Source organism: Hirundo rustica, chromosome 15 (assembly GCF_015227805.2).
Source record: "Hirundo rustica isolate bHirRus1 chromosome 15, bHirRus1.pri.v3, whole genome shotgun sequence".
Taxonomy (NCBI): domain Eukaryota; kingdom Metazoa; phylum Chordata; class Aves; order Passeriformes; family Hirundinidae; genus Hirundo; species Hirundo rustica.
In genome coordinates this window covers 8,689,266-8,712,819 of record NC_053464.1, presented here as the reverse complement: position 1 = coordinate 8,712,819, position 23,554 = coordinate 8,689,266, and the positions used below count along the sequence as shown (strand labels likewise).

At 41.7% G+C, this 23,554-nt stretch overlaps 2 protein-coding genes across 3 annotated transcripts in view; one reads left to right on the top strand and one right to left on the bottom strand.

The window, feature by feature from the left end:
- Positions 1–767: 767 nt before the first annotated feature.
- GPRC5B (G protein-coupled receptor class C group 5 member B) lies at positions 768–17,558 on the top strand. Of its 2 annotated transcripts, none has more exons than XM_040079083.2 (4): positions 768–899; positions 6,952–7,965; positions 12,510–12,622; positions 13,985–17,558. In XM_040079083.2, the coding sequence occupies exons 2-4, from the start codon at positions 6,960–6,962 to the stop codon at positions 14,027–14,029; spliced, it is 1,164 nt and encodes a 387-aa protein (XP_039935017.1). In that variant the 5' UTR covers positions 768–899; positions 6,952–6,959; the 3' UTR covers positions 14,030–17,558. The 2 variants fall into 2 exon arrangements, with proteins under 2 accessions (XP_039935017.1, XP_039935018.1); XM_040079084.1 differs by having other exon boundaries at positions 816–899; positions 6,956–7,965.
- Positions 17,482–23,554, bottom strand: part of IQCK (IQ motif containing K) — a 37,302-nt gene continuing 31,229 nt past the window's right edge. Inside the window, exon 9 of the mRNA XM_040079085.1 lies at positions 17,482–18,919. Within this exon, the coding sequence (XP_039935019.1) occupies positions 18,867–18,919 (53 nt within the window). The 3' untranslated portion in view covers positions 17,482–18,866. The remainder of the gene's footprint in view (positions 18,920–23,554) is intronic.

The window sequence follows — 23,554 nt, the reverse complement described above, 5'->3', positions numbered from 1 at the left end:
TGTTGCGTCGGGCTGTGGCAGGTCGGAAGCTGCTTCTGGAGAAGGTTTGAACGTATCCAGCCCCTTTCAAAATCCCTCGCTGCCAGAGGGCTGGAAACCCCCTCACCTCTGCAGTCCCACACCTGGCCATAGGTGTGTGCATGCCCAGCCGGCCCGGCCGGGAGGGGGTTCCCAACCCTCGCTCTCGCACGCATTTTTGGAGGCAGGAGCAGGCAGGAAAGCCGTCCGTGTGGCTGCCCCCGCCCCGCGCTGTGCGCTGCCCTGGTGTCACCTGAGCACGTAGGGCTGCGGCCGTGCCCGTGTCCCCCGGTGCAGCCCCCGCTCACAGCGAAACGTGCCCGGCCGCACACGCAGCGCGGTGCGGGAGTGGGTGAGCGTGAGGATGTGGTAGTGTGTGTTGGAGGGTGAGTGTGAGTGTGTGAGCAGTGTGTAAGTGTGAGCAGCGTGTGTGTAAGTGTGCCCCACGCCCTCACCGTGCCCCGTCCCCTGGGAGCCGCGCAGCTCCGCGCAGCCAGAGCGCCCCAGGGCTATGGGTGCCCTGTCCCCGTCCCTGTCCGGGGGGTACCCCTGCCCTGCCCCGCCGAGCCGAGCAGTGCCGTGCCGTGCCCGAGCGGGGCGGGGCGGTGGGAGGGGGCTGACGGCGGGGCCGGAGCGCGGCGGAGCGGCGAGCACAGAGTGCGGCGGACAACGCAGCGCTCCGGCCACCGCTCCGGACACCGCTCCGCTCCGCACGGCGCACACCGGGGCCGGGCGCTCCATGAGCCGCCGCGGGGGCGGTCGGCGCTGCGCTCGCTCCCCGCCGCGGAGCCGCCGCGCCGCCGGAGCCGGAGCCGGGATGTGACTTGCGGAGGGCTGGCGGACAGAGCTGCCCCGCCGCCCGGGGCCGCAGCACACAGCGGGTGAGCCGGAGGCGGGCGGGGGGAGCGGCGGGCCCGGGGCGGCTCCGGGGGTAGGGCCGGGGTAGCGCTGCGGGCCAGGGGGACGTAGAGGAGCCGCTCACCCGGCTCCGCGCCCTGCGCTGCCCGCAGAATTATCGGTGGCCGCCAGCAGACAACAGGCTGGATATAGGAATCCTGGGGGGGATTAGACGGGATATAGGGCAGGACAGGGGCGGGGGGGAGGCTCGGAGCAGGGGGCTGCGCCGCGGGGAGCGGGGCGGAAGGCTGGGGAGGAAGGCAGTGGAGTTCGGAGGGGATGGGGAAGAAGAGCGGGGACAGGCGGGGCAGGAAGAGACTGGGAAAAGAAACCGAAGAGAGGAATGAGCGAAGGGACAAAAGAGCGGAGGCTGAAGCGGGATAGGTATCGTCCAGGAGGAGGAGGCTGCGGGCGGATTAAGGCGAGCCCGGAGCGGAGGCACCCGCGCACCGGCCGCACGGAGGGGCCGCTTGGCCTCGCACCGCGGCCGTACCCGGGGCAGTTGCAACCAAGCTCGGCGCCTCATGGCATTCCCCAGCGGAGCTCAAGGGCAGTGACAGGGAAGGGACCGAGGGGGAAGAGCCTTTTGTTGGCCCCTGGTCGCCGCGGTCCGGTCCCGGAACTGGCGGGGGCTCCGGCCGGGTGCAGAAGCGCAGCAGTTTTCTCTCTAGTTAATAAAAGCCTCTGTCTCTGTGTTACCTCTCTGCAAAGCCACGCAGAGTGTGGATTTAGCACTTATGTGAACCCTTTGTTTACACCTGCCCTAATGTTTATTCCAAGGCTAACAGGATTTCCTGCGTGCTGAACCCAAACACCCAGCTGGGTGATCGGCGCTAGTGCCGAGTAACTCTTTAACTTGCTTACCAGCGGGGAATATCAGGGCTGAGGTGTTGTGTCGCTGCATCACGAAAAATCTGGTAGAACCTGACAGAACCCATCTGCTAGAAAGCTAGCATAGAAACAGTCTGAGAATTAGCAAAGAAAATAAAAACGTTGATTATTGTCATTGATTGCTATCGGTTGTGAATCCAACACCAGGCACCGTGGTCAGAAGTACCGAGGCACACGTGATACAAAGGCTCTGGACCAAAGGGAATTGAGCTCCTAGAAAATTAGATAATTTCATGGGGTATCCAGCACCACAGAGTATTTCTAAATGAAGGCAATACTTTATCTACATGTCCTTTTTGGAGCGGGGTCTTGCCTTCTGTAACCGCGAGGCTGTAACAGAGCATGATGTGTATCTAATGCAGGGGCTGTCGAAATCACTGCTGTATTTTTGCCTACAAAGCACAATTGCACTGTTAATTACTGTTCTGGAAATACACAAATCTCTTGAGTAGTCTGATCTCAGCTTGGCTGTCGCTGCTCTGTTATCAGTCCTGGAGCTCGTTCTTCAGTTCTGATCAAAAGCAGCTGGCAGAGATCCTGTGTTGTGATTAATTCCTCACTCACTCGCATCTCTCCACAACACTTCGTGGTGGGGGTGGTTTTCTTTGGAAACTGCACAGTGAACCAGTCTTCTGCCTGTGTGGAAGAGCAGGTTACTATTTGTGCTACTATGGCTTATATTTACTAGATTGTTTTTCTTCTCTGCCATTGAATGCATCTCCCTGTGTCAGCTGACTAACATTTGAACTCCGGGTACAGGAGCAGATAATGCATCTAACCATGAATAGCCTTAAATATTTGCACGATACAGATTTATTCTGTATATATATTCTGTAGCCGTGAATACAGCTGTGTCTTTTTGATCCTTTTGCAAGCTTTGGTCAGAAGACTTTAGCTACAGAAAGCCCCATTGATTTTTAACCATGACAACTTTTTGATGACAACTGTGAGATTTTCTGTTTCTGCTTAGTTGCTTGTAATTGTAGTTAGTACCTGCTGGGGCAGCTTTGTGTCTGCAATTTCTGCAGTGACTCTATGCTAGATAATGTAATGAAGGGGAGCTCACTCTGTAGAAAACAGCAGAGTTATTACAGCTGTCATTGAGAGCAGATTTTGAGCCAAAATTTGAGTACTGGATTTGAAACTATCCTGCTAATTGTTTGCTGCTTTTGCCTAAAATGTGTAAGGCTTATTGATTAGAATATTGATTATAAGTGTTCCTGATTTCTCTGGTTTCAGGTATGTTGCCTTAATGGTTTTACCAAAATAAAATCTGGGAGAGGAATCTGGGGGGAAAAAAAAAATCTCAAGTTGCTTTTCTTCCCTGTGAACAGTTCAGGAGTATGAGGGGGATGTATCGGTGCCACTGACTGTATCTGTGCTGGAATGTTTCTGTGGCATTCCTGTGTTACTGTAGTTGTCTGGCGGCAGAAGTGAAGTGCCAGCTGAATAGAGCGCTATTGTTACTACTGTGAGGTTGCATAACTTTAGTCAGAGCTAATCTAGACATAAAGAGGTAGAAAATACTCTTGCTACACAGTTACTGATTTAAATAACAGCCAGCAAGAATGCACAGTAAAATTTTACTATAAAATCTCAAGAGGCACAGAACTCAGCCATCCTACTCACTGCACAGGCTTGAGGAAGATGCTATTTTAATAAAACCCCCATAATGATGTTGTGTTTGTTTTTTTTTGTTTTTTTTCTCTCGCAAAACCAACTTTTCTGGAAAAATAACTTCAGAGTTTCCCCTTAAAATGACTGAATTTGTGGTTTTAACTAAAGTTGTGGTATTCACTTGCCAAACATTTGTGTTGTAATGCAGTGTTTCACCTTGTTTTTACAACTGTCTATGTTCAGTGCTGAGGATCAGCACTAAAAAGAGGAGTGGTTGTTGTGGGTTTTGTTTTGGGTTTTTTTTGGCTGGTAATGTCTCAGGGGGTAGATCATTAATATTGCCAGTTTTTACTCAGTCAGGCAGAAATTGATCATAAACAGGTTAGAAACAAACTGCTTTGTTGATAGCAGTTAGGAGGAAAAGATTCCTCCTTTGGATACTTGAAGCCCTGCTTGCCAGCTTTGGCCTGGGCAGGATCGAGTGTTCAGAGAGACTCACTGACATTGGGTAGGAAATTATTTCACACCAGGAATAACTGTCAGCAGTCCTAGAGATTCCTTGGTCAGTACTGTGGCTGTCTAGGACCTTTCTAAGAGGACCACTGATTATGTCCCATCAGCTTTCCCAAAAGTAGGAAGTAACTTGGGAGAATTCCTCTTGAGTTGAACACCTCTATATTTCAGAATACGTATTTTGAATTCTAAATATATTTTGTTCTTAATTCCCCCTTTCCAAAACTAACCACTTCTTCATGGAGGGGAAAATCCTCAAATTCATGAACCTTCCCTTCCCCCTCCCAAACACTTCCAAATAGGAAGAGGAAACAAATGATGGCCTGACAATATGACTGCTTACCCATGCAGCACAATCTCCATGGAAACAGACTGTCCTAGAATAGCTCAATCACATGAGGGTTACATGACATGAATAAAGTAACCAGAAAACTGGAAAATAGCTTAGAACTGGGGATACCCGCACTTCATTCATTACCCCCCAGCTCTTTGGAGAGTAGCTAATAAACAAAGCTAGTATTGAAAGCAATTTAGTCCACGCTTATCATAACTTGTAAGTGATGGGGTACTGGAAAATTAACATGACCCTCACTTCAGGGCTGTTTATTGTTCCTAGTTTGGGTGACATTTAGAATGAATTTTGAATCGTTTTCCACATGACCTCCTACTTTTTGAAATGGTACCACTGGTTTGGAGCGTTGCCTTAGTAGATCTCAGTGGGTTTCCCCGCTTTGTGCCAGCAGGCACTGAGCATTTCACACTTTTTAGGACGTTTCAAACACTCTAAAGAGGAAATTCACTAGTTGCAGTAGGAATTGACTGGGCATAAAAGGAATTGGAGAACTATCTTTGGAATGTTTTCTTCTAGTTAATTATGTACTCAGAGGGCAAGGAGATTTATTGAGCGTATATTCAATACAAAAATGAATATATTTCACTGATTCGTTTTTTGTGTGTAAAGTCAGTATTTTTAATGCGGGTGTTGCAACAGAGCCATTGAAGAACCTGTTACACAAATCAGATATAAACAAGTGTATATTCTACCAATGCACCGTAAAGTAAATTACAGATAGGGAAGAAAAACAAATCATTTGTCCTTAGCAGGTCACTGCATCGTTAGAACATTGCAGCCCTTCCAATAGTGCAAAGATTAATTTCTGTGGGCTGGCAGAGATCTCCCATTACCCATTTCCTGTTGATCCAAGCCCAGATCACATTATTTGTCACAGCTTCCCCTTCTGAGATGAAGGTTTGTAATGGGATGTTTTGTATGCTGTGTGAATGAAGACCATAGAGTCATCACACATTTATATTGGCATGTTTGCTGTCTTGGTGCCCCTAACAGGAAACATATTAGCTTTGCAAGCTTCATCATCTGTCTCCTGACAGAGGCTGAAAAGGGCCATTGGTCATTACGCAGTGAAACATTGGTTTGAAGATTCAGATCCTCAAGGTTTAACTTTGGTCATTACAAGACTGTAAAGCACAGGGTTGTAATGCACGAGGAAATTCATAGTTCTCAGCTCTAAGACACACAGTACACCTTCAGCCAGCCTATGTAAACAGCTTTTGTGTTATGACTGATTGTGCTCAATGCAACATTGCACTGCTACTTTAAATAATTTCCAATTCTCATTAAAGTTTTAAAAGTTCTCATTAAAAGCATTTCTGATCTACAAAATCTCTTTGGACAGGTAACCATTTAGGGCTATTGTATGGCTTACAAAAGAGCTCCTGATAGCTTCTCTGCTTTTCATTTTGCATCCTAAACATGAGCTGTGTGACTCACACTGACATTACTGCCTGCTTATGTGGTGCTTTTCCTCCTCATGGTCACACAGTACAAGTGGGAGTCTGAAACGTTCCTCTCATCAAATGAGGAAAATCCTGCTGCAACCTGCAGCACTAACTGCTAGTGAAGGTTAACAGAGTCAGGTTTCATATCTGCTCCACACAGTGTTTACTCCAGACTGCCCTTACAGGGCGGCTGTGGCCGAGGCAGATGGGAGTTAAAGGTTACATTTTTAACAATCTCCTTTGCTCTGCTTTGGGTAATAAAAGCAAATGTCATAATGTGTATTTTTAAAGCACCTAACCCATGCTCTTTCCTAAAACTAAGTTGGGATTTGTCTAGGCTTTTGGTTCTGATACTCAGGTGAGATGTGTTGTGTTCCTGGAGAGTTTACCATTGTCCACTCTCTGGATCCAAGAAAGTGATGCTCTGGTTTTTGGTATTTGTTTCCTTTGAACGGCTTTGGACTGGCTAAGAAGCACAATGAGGCATTCATTTTTGATTAGTTGATTGATGACACTGCATGTGTGCACCATTGTCACAGAATATGGGATTTTTCTAGACTGCCATTCTCATTTCCAAATGCAATCTAATATCTGGGCTTTGGAAGAGGATGAAAGAAGAGAATATGATAACTGCCTATTGACCGAGCATGAAAACAAGATTTTTCTTTTTTTAAGAATGTACAATGTTTATTTTCCTTGGATTGCTTTATCCTTTAAAAAGTAATAATTTTAAAAGTGGTTTTGACTCTGCCTTTGTTCCAGTTAAAGGAACAAGGCTGTGGGACTGTCTAATTGTGATACAGCTTACACCTGCATCACACCCAGTGCATTAAAAAAAACTTAAACAGGTTTTAAACACCTTGATTTGAATGGGGTATTACATTTAAACAGGTTGTAAGTGTCTAAGTAGTGCACATAATGTAATATTTGCAATGGGATACATAATTTCTTCTGGCTGTGTTTTAGGCCATTTGCAGGGTCAGAGTTTGGAAATGATGTTTTCAATCTGTGCAAACAGAGCAATGAGTCATTTTGCATTCTGAGCACCACAGGCAAAAGCAGCTTTTGGGAGGGCAGTGAAGGGGGCTGGGGGGAGGCTGTGCCAGCTGCAAATCCAGTGCAAAACTGTAAACATGGGCTACTGAAACAAGCTGGCCTTCGGTGGCTGTGAAATCCTCCCAACTCAGCCCTAGCTAAACAAATATTTTGTTGTCTCAGACAGAAAAATGAAAACCTACCCAGCCATTGGTTTCTTCCTCCTCTTCGTGATCAGCTATGGCTCTTCAGAAAACGCCAGTACTCCTCGAGGGTGTGGACTGGATCTCCTCCCTCAGTACGTTTACCTGTGTGACCTGGATGCCATCTGGGGGATCGTTCTGGAGGCGGTCGCGGGGGCAGGCGTGCTGACCACCTTACTGCTGATGCTGATTTTGCTGGTGAGGCTGCCCTTCATCAAGGACAAAGAGAAGAAGAGCGCCCTGGGAATGCACTTCCTCTTTCTCTTTGGGACTCTGGGACTGTTTGGGCTGACGTTTGCTTTCATCATCCAAGAAGATGAGATGGTGTGCTCTACCCGAAGGTTTCTGTGGGGAGTTATCTTTGCTTTGTGCTTCTCGTGCTTGCTAGCTCAAGCCTGGAGACTTCGCAGGCTCGTTCGCCACGGGAAGAGCCCATCTGGCTGGCATCTGGCTGGGGTGGCCATCTGCCTGATGCTGGTGCAGGTCATCATCGCGACCGAGTGGCTGATCCTGACCGTCGTCAGAGATAACAAGCTGGCCTGCAGCTACGAACCGATGGATTTTGCCATGGCTTCCATTTACGTTATGTTCCTGATGGTATTTACCATGGGATTTTCGTTTTTCACTCTCTGTGGGAAGTTTAAGAAATGGAAGAAAAACGGAGTGTGCCTCATTATAACCCTTTTCTTTTCCATTCTGATCTGGGTAGCCTGGATGACTATGTACCTCTTCGGTAACGCCGAGCTCCAGAGAAGAGACAAATGGAGTGATCCCACTCTGGCTATTGCACTGGTGTCCAGTGGTTGGGTGTTTGTTATTTTCCATGCCATCCCAGAGGTCCACTGTACCATCCTTCCATCACAGCAGGAGAACACGCCCAATTATTTTGATACTTCACAGCCAAGGATGCGTGAAACCGCTTTTGAGGAAGATATACAGCTTCCTCGGAGCTACATGGAAAATAAAGCCTTTTCAATGGATGAACATAATGCAGGTAAGAATTGGCTATAAAGGACTATGTTTTTTTGTAGTGTCAAGGAAACTCTCCGTATGAGATATTTTTCAGGTGCTGAAAACAAAGGTCAGGATAAATACAATCATTTTCACACTACACCTTGCTCCCTTTTACAATATTCACTAAGATATCCTCTAGTGAGGGAGACATTTTATTGTCCGAAAAAAAATTTAGACAATACATATGTTAGGTTAAAATTATTCTTCTGCATGTTGATTTTTCTTTGAAAAACTGAATAATTTCAAATGGAAAGCCAACATCAAAAGAATTTAAAAAAAATCATTGTGGAAAAAATAACCTTTATTTTAAATAATTTAAATGACATTTTTTGTAACTAGCAGTTATCAACATTTAATACAAAATATTTTCCCAGAACCTCAGAAAAAAAATAAAGTGGTCTGTGTTACAAATTGCTCAGCCACTTGAGCAACAAAATAATTATTATTAATCATATTTCCATTAAAATGGATTTAGTGCTCCTTTGTGCCTCTGTGGGGGGAAAAAATGCCAAGTAGCTTATGGACAGTTCAAAGACAGCCTTTGTTCCAAAGGCTTGAATGCCTGAGGTTTCATGGAGGTTTCGAGGTAATTTGCCTTCCTTGTCGCGGAACGATGTGTGGTGACACATCATTAAAATTTGCAGTGGAAATGCTTTTGAGTGATTGCTGAAAGGACCAGCAACAACTGGGTGCTTCAGAGATCCAAACCCTTGCTGAGCGTTTAACCCATGTCAGGAATCCCAGGGATTCCTCTGTGACCAGCCGCGGGAAGCAGGAGCCCTGTGGTGTTCTTGGGGGGGTTGTGGTCTGGTGCTGCCCCGCACCTGGATAAAGGATTTTGTTAGAAGTCACACAGAGTTTTATTCACTCTAGTTGAGAAGAATGCTGGCCTGCTATCTCAGGCAGTAGTTGCCACATAGCTCTGGCAGCCCCTGAAAGAACGCTTAGGGCACATGGTCCAGGCACTTCACCTTCCTTTTCATCTTTGCGTATCTTTGATTTCCTCTGGCTTTGATATTTCCCTGGGTACTGACCAGGCACAGAGGAAAATAGCACTTTTGTTTGGCACAATGTTGGGTCAGGAAGGCATTTCTTCCTCTAAGTTTTTTAGCAGGAACTTTAAAGATTTCCTTCTAGCAGGGAAGTTTGTTCTGTGAGTCGATACCATAAGGGCAGTGGTAAAACAAACAAAAAAATCACATGAATAAAAGAATGGTTGTTATTACTAATGTTCCAAAGCAAGAGGCAGTTGCACTGTGGACTGTTAAAAGCACTCTCTTCTTTTTTTTTTTTTTTTTTTTTTGTGGTGGTTTTTTTTTTTAACTGTGCTCCATCCCGCATTAAATTAATTTCATAGTAAAGTAACTGCAGTGGCTTCAGTGAAGCTATTTCTGGCTAAGGCAGATCTAAGAACAAAATTGGATCTTTCACTCTGTATCATTCCCGTTCATGGATGCATTTTTAAAAAAGAACTGGAAGCTCTTTTTTGATGTAATCATTCAGTAATTAAGTTTTTTTTGTGGAATGGATAGATATATGATAGCTATAAAATCATTATACTGTCTATTATAGTGCAATTTATGTTCTGCTTTAATCTATCTGAATTATAGTACAATACAAAATATGATGCCTATATTAATGTATACCATAATGAATTCCTGTCATTTCTATGCCCATGGCATATAGGAATTTTTAATACATCAAAACAGATTAAATATTCCTTTGCGGCAGTTCTTTAAGGACTGGTTTGGGACAGCAGGGTTTGGAGATAAAACTTAGCAGCATGGCAGAGACTTAAAGTAAGTACAGGCAATAATAACCAAGTTACTAAGTCAGATCCCCATGCTGATGGTTGTCAGTGGCAAAGCACCTGGAGTCTGTGAGCACTTGGCTCTGCAGGTATGTAGAGAATGTTCTCTTCTTCCATCCATTTAATCAGACTCAATTTGAGAATTCACCATCAGGAGTTTAGAAATTATCAGAAGGGTACTTTCTTCAATTCCTTCATACTTAAGAATAATGTTTAAGAATAGGAGATCTGCTAGTTGTAAAGTTCGGAAGACATGATAAGCAGAAAACAGTTCCCTGACTGTAAAACTTGTTCCAGTAAATAGTTAGCTTTAAATAGAAAACATGGCTGGACAAACATATTTTCCATTATTCTCGTTATTTCCACTAAAACTTGTATAAAACAATTTCATAACTTTTCTCTTTTTTAAGATTTTAAGCAGCATTTTAAGAATCTGAACAGCATTCAGGTTCAAACAAGCATATGTCCTCCTCAATTCCTTCTTTCTTAGTGAAAATGTAGCTTCAAGTTATGCATTGCAACACGAGCTGCTCTATTCCAGAAACATTAAGAATTAATAAAGCAAAGCTGTTTTAAAGTCAGTAACTTAAACATCATTTAAACAGTGTACTAATCTGGGATTTTAATATTTATTTGATAGGTTGAAATATCTCTCTTTAGAAGAGTTCTTTTCATAGGTGTGCCTTCTAAAATTATATTAAAGTATTTAGAAAGCCTGGACAAAGAGGAGTTGATGGAATTCTCAATTCTCTCTGGAAGTGCAGTGCACACTAGTAGGGCAACCTCTGTAGGCTGAGAGAATTTCCCTTGAACAAGAGAAATCTGGATATGAAATGCAGAATGCTGTCAGGAAACCCAAGCCCAAGCAGCTCTGGTATAATTAAATTTAATTTAATAACTTCTAGCACTACCAGTTGCCATCACAGCCAATGTCTAAAACCAAAGTGAACAAAATGTAAAATGTGTTAAAAAGATGCTTTGATACATTTGCTCAAATATCTTCAGTGCTGCTTTTTACCTATACATACCCAATGGGAGTAGATTTATTTACTAGTAACGTAAAAAGTACAAGGAAAAATGGTAAAATCGGTATGAGAAAAAAATCCAAAATGAGTCTACAGCTTTGTCAGATTCTGATGTCGAAAAAACCATAGCTGTTTGCTATAGGAAAAGATAGGGAAAGAAAATAGGGAAAGAAAATAGGGAAAGAAAATTTAGCAATATGAAATTGAATTTACTGGCTCTTTAAGATAGCTTTGAAATGACTGTGTATATTTTGTGTAAATATTCTGTATAAATATTTTAATGATGGTGTACATGATAAAGTGTGTACTAGCAAATACCAGTGCTAAATCATGTGTGTTTATCGCACAAGAACCAGTCAAATAGCAAAAAAAAAGTTACTGACCTTGAGATGGTTAAATATCTAATAATAAATACTTCGTTCCAGTTTAGGCATTTTCATAATTTTTTCTCCCAGTGTTCTACAAAAATATGTAATTTTCAGATAGAGAGCAAGTGAAGGTCTATATGTATCTGAAGTCAACAGCTGAGCACTTGGAGGGTGAAATTTCTAAATTTCCATGCTAAATCAATACTGTTCTTCATCTTGGTGCACAACTCCCAAAGGGAGGAGTAGCAGTGGATAGAGGACAGCATATGGCAGTAGGATCCATTTAAATCTTCTTCTACACAGAGCAGCTACATTGGAGATAAATCCTGGCTTCATTAAAGTCTCTGCTGAAATTCTCATAAACTTCAGCTCATTCACGATTTCAGGCAGAGACTGTAGAATTGTAATTTGAATTAAATCTAAGAGCAGTTCTTGCCCCAGGTGTCTGAACTGGGCATGTTTCTGTTTAGCAGCTGACAGATGAGTACTGCCCGTTGTGACCATGCACGGCGTGTGGATAAATGAGCTCTGTTCCCTGGCCACGTCTGAGTTCAGTGAAGTCATTATTTACCCTCGAAATTAAAGAGGGAGTTTGTATGTGCCAATCCCAAACTGCTTTAGAGAGAGCAGCATATCCCTCACTATGCATATCTCATGCAGAATTTACATCTTGAACCCAAACTTGTACTAAAATTAATGGGAAGACTGATTTATTCCTGGTGTAAACATCCAAAAGGACAGTCAGTGTCTTCTCTTTGGCTTCAGTGATTTGCCATGTTTAAGCTATTCGAAAGCAATATTTACTCCATCTTTCTCGTTTCTCAGAGTAAATATAATCTGAAACATCTGGAAAATCCTTATATGCTAGTCATGCTGAAGTAATGCTCAGGGGGCTGTGAGCATTGCTTACTGGCTTGAGCAAGGCTTTGGATCCCTGTCTGCTGAGTTTGATAGAAAGCAAAATGTAACACATTTTACTTAACCCCACAGTCCCCAGACCAACACAGGGAGCACTTTGCAAAGCATATTGTCCAAGATTCATCACATGTTTGGTGACTAAAGACATTGAGCTCCCACTGAAATGAGATTAAGCAAGCTTCAAAAATGTGGTTCCTTTTTCCCCCTCCCTAGCAAAGAGTTCATTTAACGTAAATCTGATTCTTCTGAGATCCATTCCCAACGTGTAAGAGAAACAGCTGTTCCAAAGCAACGTGGAAGTTAGATCAGTGGCAAAGTTCCCAGTAACTAAAGTGGAAGGAAGACAGTCTGATTGCACAGCTTTAATTGTGTTCTAAGGGTGATCTCTCTTTTCCAAACACAGCGCTAAGAACGGCAGGATTTCGAAACGGCAGTTTGGGAAGCCGACCTAGTGCTCCTTTTAGAAGCAATGTTTATCAGCCAACTGAGATGGCAGTTGTGCTAAATGGTGGGACTGTAAGTATCAAAATGTGATGACTTAAGAAATGTTTGAAATGTACTGATATATACAACCATTACTAATTGAAAAACCTGCTTTAGCTTATTCACAGCAGGGGGAAAGCTATAAATGAAAATTTAAGGCAGCGAGTATGCATGTAATGCTTCCCTTCCCTCTAGAAAATATGTAATTAACAAGTATTTTGCTTTTTTTTACTTGGCTATTCACATTTTCCAGTGCAGCTTCAGTGAACCAAGTTTTTTTTTTGTGAGACAACATATTCAATGGCCCTTTCAAATTAAATTTATTTTAAGGTATTTAGCATAACTATTAAGTGACACCATTTCTAACCTGATTTTTTTTCAAAATGGTGTGAGTCACACAGATGTTTTCAGGCAGGACATTACTTTAAATAATTGTTGCAGATAACAGTGGTCTCTCACATATATTCCATTTCCTTGTAAAATACATGTAATTCTTTGTAACTTACAGATTTGTACATATTTTGAAAAGGGATTCATAAAAGAGGAATATAGAATATTTTAATGTTATTAGCATCAATTTTTCTTCCTTAGACAATGGTTTGGCATGTCATTCCTTGATAGACTTGTAATTTTGCAGCCTAGTTGTTGTAAGATTGGTTTAGTGATGCCAAACAGACATTACAAATGTTTTTCACATTATGTCTAATTTTCACTTAAGACACTTCATATAGCAGGCATGCTGTTGAAAAAGAAGAATTTTCATCCCCACATTTTTCATGCATATCTACATGCTTCTTAAAAATCTACTCATGAGCCGGTTTGTACTCATGTGAGATGGGTTTTGTTTCTTTTGAATCATGAGCTGATTCCATAACTCAACCTCTACATTTAAAACCAAGTAACATGAACTGATTGCAGGTCTGGTTTTGTTTATAAGTCAAGTTTTGGCTGATTTTAGTGAACAGTAGGGATTAGATACAAGAATTCTCCTGCACGGGTAAGACTGTGTGAAACATGTCAACTTGAGTAAAATGAAAAGGTTTGGCTTTGCTGTCAGTAATAGATTGCATCCTTCTGATGCTTTAATTCATCTCTGCCTGTTTCCCGATATCAAAATGTGCAGTTCAGGGAGAAGGCAGTTAAAGGATGAGAAACTTGAGAATTTGGTTTTTTGTTTGTTTTGCTTTATTCCAAGTTGGATGCAAAGCTCATGCGTATGTATAGTCATGGTTTTACAGAGAGATAAATGCACTGTATGGGTGAAAGATGAGTTTCTTTGTATCACTCTGCTCTGGAACTACCATCTGGAAAGCTGTCATGTACATGTAGTGTGATAACACTGATTTTTGAACAGTCTAGATCTCTCAGTTACAGGTTTATTATCCTTATTTCCAGATACCAACTGCTCCGCCAAGTTACACTGGACGACACCTCTGGTGAAAGGCTGTAGGCTGTAGAGAATAAGAATCCTTGTTGCAGATGTTGTTCCCTGGCAGTGTGTCTTTGAGGGAAGGAATCCATAACAGTACCAGAACAAAGCAACAAAACATCCAGGATCTTTCTAAATCCTCCAGAGGATTTTGCCTAAATGTGAACACCATTGAATGGAGAATTGCAAGAACAAAATTGTAAAACTGAAGCCGAATCTAATTTAAAACAGAAGCAGGCACACCTTAAATTGGCAGAGGGGATATTGTATTCTGAAGTGTAAGATATTCTCCTGTCTGTAACCTGTGTGCCAGGCAAGCCTGGTTTTGGTGGTTGCCAGTTGCTTGCAAAATACCCTCCTCTCACCTAAACATAATTCATGTTGCCACAAGAGATTGCCACTACAGTGTGAAAACACGCAGGATTTCTTTCCATTTTGCTCCTTTTCCTGTCATTTCCAACATCATGAGAAGCCCCTTGTTTGCTCCTTCCCTAGCTGTGCTGTACAGTCACGCAGCATCGTGCGTAGTCAGACATCGTCACTCTGTGGCAACTCGGTCCATTTGCTCTGTAGGCTGATACTCTGCTCTTCAAAAGCTGGCCTAGGAGGTGCAGTTCTGGAGGGATGAAAGGTCTGTGCATGTTTCACGTGCGTTATGGAGCTTCTCGGGGCAGAGAGGAGGAGCGTAGGTCCAGCTCTCCTCGACCTCGAGGGATGGAGTCCCTGGTACCCTGCCCCAAGCCCGGGTGTGAGCAGAGCCCGCGCTCACGGCTCCCGCAGGCGAAGCCATTCCTTGGAGGGATGGATTTGTGCAAGGGCTCGGCCGGGAGAGGACGTGGCTGGCGTTGGCAGCAGCAGTTGGTGCTGGTGGAGGGAAGGAAGGTGCTCCTGAGCCGGCTGGGCTGGGCTGGGGGTCAGGCAGGAGCCGGGGGCGGCTGGGCAGCGCTGACCCTTGGGAGGGGCACTGGGCAGCAGAGAGGGTGAGACCCCCTGAGCCCCTGGTCGGACGAGCAGTCCGGTCCCCTCGACTGCAGTTGTTTGTGCATTTAAATGTGGTTGTGCATTTTAGTGCCTAGAGAGTAGAATCTCTGTGCTGGAGGTGGTTTGTTGTTGTTTTTGTTTATTTAAGGTGGTTTCTTCCCTACTCCTCCCCTCCTCATCCATTTTCTTGAGTTGATATAAGGCAGACGTTTCAAAGCTCTTCATATTTGTTTCTCCAGGTTATTTAAATGGCTCCCATTGCCCATTTGTTGTGCCATGGTTTTTCATTGTGTTCAAGCAATCATTCCTTTCTTTAACATTTACTACATATCGGACATTGAAAATATCACTGTATCCTCACTGTTTGGCCAATGTTAATCTTAGCTTTCCTCAATACTAAAAGCTAATTGTTTTTACTTGAAGGTATAGGAAACATATAACAATTAAACTTTGCATATGCTGTAATAAAAATATATATTTTCAAACTAAAAAAAAAAAAAAATGTACAAATAACTGAATAGCTTAGTAGCTTCACAGAGAGAAGTTACTTGCTGTATACTACAGAAGAAAGACAAGCTTTTTATTTTTCAAGAGTCTTCCTGATTCCTCATGTACCTCCATTTCTACTGAATTAGGAACCTAGTCCTGCAGACTTGTACTCCCACCAGTAGTCCCATCGACACCAGTAGGTCTACATACAGGTACAGAGGCTGCAAGACCAGTCCCTAAGTGTTGCACACAGATATATGTATATAGATATGGAAAAATATATATTGCCATTCTTGCCATGATCATCTTATGGGGTTTTATTTCAAAGCCCTTCTCCTCCAGAAGCAATGTTTTTCTGTCATGCATGAGTGAAGGAATATGTCAGCTCCCCCCTGCCCTCCCCTTCTCGAGGCAAAGGAAGCATGTGCTTGTTTTAGGGATCCTTTATTTCATTTCGTATGTAACTAGATGGCCTTAGTAACCAAGTAGGGTAGGGGTGGATATTGCATGCTATCCAGTGACTTAGAAATACATTTTGCTTGTTATGAGCAGAGCTTTGATCAAATAAGATAAATATTTAAGATAATAGTAGCCACCCGGAAGACACGTAATTAGGAACAATAAAAACACTAATACCATCACTTGCCTGCAGAATTTTGCTTTTAAAAATCAGTTTTAAAAAATCCCTCATAAAACTCTTATCATAAAAACATATAAGATGACCATGGCATAAATGGTAGGACAGCTTTCTTTTAAAAAGTTTATCATGCTACAACCAAGACTTATGAATTGTAAGTCACATTTTACAGACCTTTGACGAAAGCTATACAAGACATAGTTATCTTAAGAAACTCCCTATTTCTTCTTCTAGTTGTGACTGAATTGATAAATAGAGTTCCCGATCCTGCTTCTGATGAAGTTGTTTGTAATTTCAGGGCTTATGCCAAGATAAGGCCAGATTTTACCAACTGCTATTCATGTGACTAGTCTCACTAAGTTAGTCACGTGGACTATTCACTGAATTAAAAATTAGCAGGATTGGGTTTCATGTGTGGTGGTGAAAGTGTGGCAATAGATTTAGGAGGGTCTTTATTTTCCAACTTTATACAATTAATAATGAGAAACTTTTTTTTTTGTAAGTCACTAGTCTGTGTTGTAAAACACCCCAAAATAAAACTCAAATTGAAGAAAGGCACCTTTATGTTAACTTATATTTTTGTTACAGTGTTTACTTTTGCCTTTTTTGAAAGTTTTCTAGAATGTAGAGTATCTGTGAACAACATGAATAAGTAAGTAAGCACAAGCCTTTCGCGGTTCTCCTAATTATAATTAGCTTTTATACTATAAAAGCTACTATGTTGTCCCTTCATGGTTATGTGCTCATGGTGTTTCCATGCAGAAAAATGAAATCACAAAGCATCTGACAAAAGCATCTATTACCAAAATATGATTTATAATGTTGGGCTTTTGATCAATGACAGGAAGAGTTCAAGGTCATACAGATCCTGTCCCGCTTTCAGATGGGTTGAGGGTGTTTGACACTTGCCAGAAAATATGTAGCATTTTCAGAAGAACACTCTCAATACATCCAGCTGTTTCTATAAACAAGGTACATGAAATTCTATACAAATAGCTATTTCTGCTTTTAGTCTAAACACAGGCATCTTGCTTGGCTTTGTTTGAGCTCGATGCCTTGGGTCTAACCAAAGGCCATACAAAAGGGAGCATTGTAGCTTTTATAATAAAACAATTGGATTAGTCTACCAACTTACAGGATTACAAAGCAGGTGCTTTTTATTAATTGATGAGAGCTAAAGCTCATTTTTGATAGATAATATATATTTATTAAATGTATTAACGTGTGTTTTATAACGTACCCTTTTTTCCGCTGATTGTTGCATACTGGTATCTTATTAAGTACATCTTTAAAAGATTTTCAAGACAATCAATGTGTACCATGATGACTGTACATAAGTATACAAAACTACAAAGGTTGTAAAGCATGGGCAAATGTTTTATTTTCAAAATGCTGTTCTTAATGAGAATAAAGGCTTTACTATTTACTTACAACGTTTGCGTCCACTTGGTTTTAAAATCCACACAGATTTTTTTCCATTGCAGCGAGCAGTGCTACAGACAGAATTGCCCCTTGGTGCAGTTCCTCAATATAAGCAAAGTTAAACTGAAGGAAAGGGCTCCTAAACCACATTCCTCCACCTTTGGCCACATTCCCACACTTACCCTTAGTTCTGGCACCTATCAAACCCACGGTGAGCCAGTCAAGGAGCTCAGCAGCCAAACTCTTAACACAAAAGGGATTTTTCTTTTTCCCCTGTGTTGGCTCAGCAGTTTTCCTGTTCTGGTTCAATTGCTCATGCTCGTGAACAGGAAGGGACAAGAGAATACAGCTGGGCTTGAAGAGTGCAGGATGAGAGTTTTTTTTCTTCAAATAGTTTGATTTTCCAGGTGTGGTATAAGAACCATCATCACCAACTGGGAAAAAACCCAAGGGGTGGGTACTGGTGGAACAGTAAAGACAAAGTCTGTGCAAGCGATGGGAGAAATCCATGTAGAACCAAGTTCTAGAGACCACCCGTGTTTTATTAGGTGTTCAGTCAAAACAACTACCCCTTTAACTAACGTGGAATTATTTGTAGTTCTGCTGCTATCTTCTCTAATTGTGAAATGGACTGTGCTTGACAGGGCTAAGTTAAAAAATAATAAGGGTTCCTTAGCAGGGGGCCCAATCTGATTTTTACTGTGCTTGGACCTGATATAAGTAAGTAGCCTGCATAAGACTGCTGAAAATGCTGACAGTGGGATCTTAATTCTACACTTTCTCAGCACATGTGCTAAGTGCTCACAAAAGGGCCTTTGACTTTTCTCCCCTGCAGAAATGCAGAGCAACCCCGGCTCTCATTGCCTTCCATTGGAATTGCAGGGGCACAGCGTTCCTGCAGCTTAGACCGTTCTGAACAGAGCCTGGATTTGTGTAAATTGTCACAGCTCTGCAGGGGTCAGAGAAGTCCACTTTATGATAAATGAAGATTTAACACTTGCCTACACGTGGGTAGAATGACATTTAATTTCATCCACTCTTGTTCCTGTCAGAAGAGGTTTTAAGTGAGCATTCAGGAACACAGATAAACACAGATTCAACATTTTTGGCTAGATGTGCACCATTTCGTCTGTTCTAACAGAATTGTGCTCACTTAGACTAAGACTGAATTTTGTCTTGGCCTGCTGGGTCCTTACATAACCAGCCTTTGCTTTACAATACCTCACATGTAAAACTTTAATGCTAAAAGTGCTTCTAAATCAGTATCACAAAGTCCATGAACTCTGTGCTTTGCAATTTTAGTGAGGAAACTAAAAATGCTATGTTGAAGGATTTGGGGTACGTTCGTCCAGCTCTTCTGATTTGCTTCGCACTGCAACCATACAAAAAAAAAAAATTAACAGGCACAGAAACGAAAAAGAAAGCATCCATACTTCCACAGCAAATACTCTGTTGGTCAATAAATAAATAAAAATCCCCTGCCCAACCCCAAAAGAGTATTTTTTCTCTGTATGGCTTTTTCTTTTTTCATGTTTTGATACAGCTTCAGCACTGAGATGCTTGCACGCAGTTCTCTGTGCCAACTGTGGGAGTTGTGCATGTGTAGCTGAGGGCAGAGCTTTTTGCTAGTAAGAAGTCACTGGATTGTTAAAAAAAAAATGAAAGCAACTCTTTGAGGTTCCTGCTTTGAAGAATTTTCAATTAAAAGTCAGTGATGAAGTCATACATTTCACCTAGCATATAAATATATTTTTGTCATTTAGGACAACAAGCAAGGTCAATAAAGAATAGCTTTTCTATGTCTCAGTGGAAAGAAGAATGTTATCCATGTGATTGCAAAGGGTCTGCCAAATGGGAAAAATCAGTCAAACAAAGAGCACAGGGTTGCTTGCTGGAGTAAACAATTCTAAATGAACAAAAGCTCTACATAAAAGTAAAATGTCCCACCCCCTAGTGAAAGCTGTTTTCAAAGCTCTGTATTCTTTCAGAATGCTACATCTGTTAATACAGATTAACCTAATGTTTTTCTTTTGCTGATACAACAGTCTGGTTCTTCATTCCAGTTGTGTGATTTCTGCTATCTTATTCTGGTTTTGATACTTTAAAATTTTACAAACTGCCTTTCAACTTAAAAAAAATCTGCTTTTCTATTTCCTACACCTCAAAAGATGTGTCTGTACTATACACGTTTTACATCAAGCAAGTTTATTGGGAGATTTATATATAAAAGCTATGCTAGAGGCATAGAAAGCCAAATAAGCCCCCCAAAAATCCCCTTTTGAACGTACAGTTTCAGGAGAGTTTAGTTACCCTTCCAAAGCATGCAACTGAAAACCAGCAAACAAAATCCTCTTGGTACATAGCGGGAATACTGGGCTGCGACAGGCCCATGTGCTAATTTAAGGTGCTCAATGTGCTCCCAGCCTGGAGAATCTCAGCTCACAGAGAGCACACAGGACAAGTGCTGCATGAGGAGGGACACAGCAATCCCTTAGAAACCCCAAATGAGACTGCAGCAGCAGGATAAACCCTGTTTTACAATGGAAAAGGCAATACATTCCCAGTGCCTTGATGGCACAAGACCTTTCTGGATTTTAGGGCTTCTGTTTGTACAGGTGTTAAGAAGAAAAATACAGAGTGGATTTAATATCCCATATGACTAAGAATGTCCTGTAAACAAAATGCTTTCTATTGCATTGAATTTTATCTAATATTCCTTGATGTGATGGGGCTGACATTTGCAAATATTTAATAAAAATTGCAACATTCAGAAACCTCAGGGGTTGCACACTTTCACATGAAAATGAGCAGGTGCTTTAGGTATCTACTAGCAGTGCTTTTAGTCAGTAGAGTCCTTGTCTTATCATAACCTGTGTTACTTAAGCATAACAATTTCCAATCACATCATACCAAGCAAGACGCACAGGCTGTCAGCATAAATCTGGATTTCAGGCAGTTATTTAAATAGTTTTTGACATAGACTTGCTTCCTATGCAGATAGAAAAGTAAGATGTCCTCAGGATTCAGATAAGCTGGAAAGATGGAGAAAGAAGCTGCCTGACTACATATTTTCGCTAGAAATTTCCATTGGAGAAATATATTTTTCAGGCTGTGACACCTAAAAATGAACTAGCTTGCTTAAAGTATTTTGAAATGCCTAAGGAAGATGTTTAGAACAACTTATACCAGCTGATAATCCAGCCCATTTCCTTAGAGAACACACATCTAAAGCAATGAACAGTGTAAATGTCAACATCGACAACCTGGCTTACAACTGTGCCATTCCTTATGCTGAATTTTAGTCATTTCAGTCCTAGAAGTCCTATCATTCTTTCAACAGAGTGAGAAACCCATTTCAGTTTTCAGCTGCATTTCAAAAATATTAAAATCTGAACTTGAGCAGCGCCGTTCCCATTCCATCTCTCCGTGTCCGCAGTCACTGTGTGCAGTTATGCAGGGCCAGCTCCCACCGCTGTGGGAACCACAACTATGATTCTGCTGCAGTGGAAACCATTCCCTTTTCTCTGCTGAGATTTCCTGCACGCTGGGGAAAGGCGTATGGACATAACCGCGCAGAACAAACCGCCCCAGGATGCCATTTACACAGTGGGGATTGCAACTCTGAGCTGCTGCCAGGCTCGGGGCAATGCCAAGAAAGCTGTTCTCACAGGAAGCTGGATTCAGGAAAATTACAAGCACTTTAAATCCCAAGATGTCTCCGTAACTGAATGTATGAAAATTATCTACAGAGAGCGCCTAATTTAAGGAGGCGCAATATTGGAATTAAATAACACAAATCATGCTCACTGGCAGCATGATCAGTATTTCATATTCTTTTAAAACATCAGCTCCTGTTCAAAGTCCTGAGACATAGAGGAACTGAGGCCCTTAGGTGCTGTAACAGTGTAAATTAAGAAAAAATAAAATCTCACATCTCACTTATTTCTTCTAGTACTGGTATTTATACTTGAATAGGTCATATAGTTCCTCCTATGGTTCTCCAGAACAGTTTAGTACTATGTTTCAGTCTCTTTACTGTATTTTTCAGTCTTCTTACTCCTTACTCTTATTTTTTCATAGTGAGAAAACCTGATTAAACTATGCTTTAGTCACATGCACATTCTAAATCATAGGACACTGTAGCCACCGCTGCAATAAAAAGCACTAGTGGGGACTGTGATTAATTTCTTTGGAGGTGAGGTGGGGGTGTTCTTGAGGAGCACAACTGTTAACTGCTATTTTTGACCTGCTACTCCTACTACAATAAATTCATCTACTATTTGGTGTGCCATGTCCCTGGGAATGCAGCTCATTTGACATAGTTTATCATGTCTGTGCTGCAATGCTGAGGCACAGATGATGGCTAAAGGAAGCACTGGAATGTGTCTGGATTTACTGTTCATTAGCTCCCAGGAAGGGAAAATTGAAAAATCCACAAAACTTGCAGCTTTTGTCCTATTTATATAAGCATTAAGCTCAAATATCCAGAATTGCAGACATCATTTTCCCTCTTCTTAATGTACAGGACTGATGTTTTGGTTTGACACTTGGTTGTTTCAGCATAACAGTGAATAAACTATGACCAACTGTGTGCACTACTGTATAACACAACTGGCTTGTGACAGTAGCTTAGGAAAGCTAAGAGTGCACTTCTTCCTCACTGAGCTCTAAGAACTACATTTAGTAATTTAAACTGTTGAAAACAGTAATGAAAAATACTATAGACTCGGACTATAAGAAGATGAAAATCCATTAAAGAAAATCTATTGGAATAACTTATTAGCAGGGGCTTAGAGTAAAAAATATATATAGAAAGGAGTTTCACCCTAGCCTCCCAATGAAATGCCAAAGAAGCCTGAACATGAAATTGGAGCCACCAGCAATCTTGCTGAAATAAGACCTGACTTTTAAAGAGACAGTTTTTATATAAAGTGTTTATAATTTTAGCCTCTTAGTATTGGAAGCTGGCCTGTATATAATTATTAGTGAAAGCCTTCACTCCCGGAAATACTCAGTCACTAGTGATAGGAAAATGATCTATTGAATACAGATATATTAACCAAACAAATGATAAAATGGAAATTATACCCATAGACACTCCTGCAAGACATGAACCTGAAATGGAACTGTTAGAGGATCACTTGGCAGAAGAAGCTTCTGCAAAACAGATTTTTAAAAGGGACAGGACAAACCTAATTCTCCAAATCAGGAGCAGAGTTCGTCAAATGCTTAGTCTTGCTTTCATGACTGTAGAGACAAAAAGTTTCAGGGCATTTTTTAATTTGCTTAGGACCAGATTAGCAAAGCAAGAGCTGAAATACAGGAGACTTGCAAACACAACATTCAGCGATGCATATGGGAAATAAGGGCTGAAAGATTCTAGCAGAATTTGTGCAATGCACCATTGCTTTCTTCATCTTTTGACAGGAAGACTCAGAATTCATTTGAATATATCTGAATGGCATTTTTACAATTCAAGGTGTACAAAAAGAAGAGAAATATGGGAAGATACAAGTATTAGAGTATCTGAACAACTGACATGAACACCTCAGGAAAGAAAAAACTAGAGAATTAGATGTACTGGAGACTATTGTTTATAATTATCCAAGTGTCCTCCAAGTCATTCAATGACCTGAGATTTATGAAGAGGAGAGACGGCCACAGAAACACAACAGTTTATGGAACACAGCTCTGGACTGAGAAGAAAGTCCATAATGAAGGCAACCAGTGCATTTCCACAGCTTCTGATTAATGCAGTATTTTTCAATGTAAATAGTCAAGGTAGAAAAAGAGAACGATGAAAACAGAAAGAACTGACCAGAAATAGAAATCATTCCAGTGTGGCAGCTCCTCAGCTAAAAGCATTTGGGGGTTTTCAGGCAGAAACCAACACGGGCAGAAACCCAGAATTCCAGATTTGCTGAGCTGCTTTGTGAAAACTGCATTTATGCCCATTAGCCCCTCTTATTTCTGACATGATTCCAGCTTGCAAAATGTGATAGGTTCT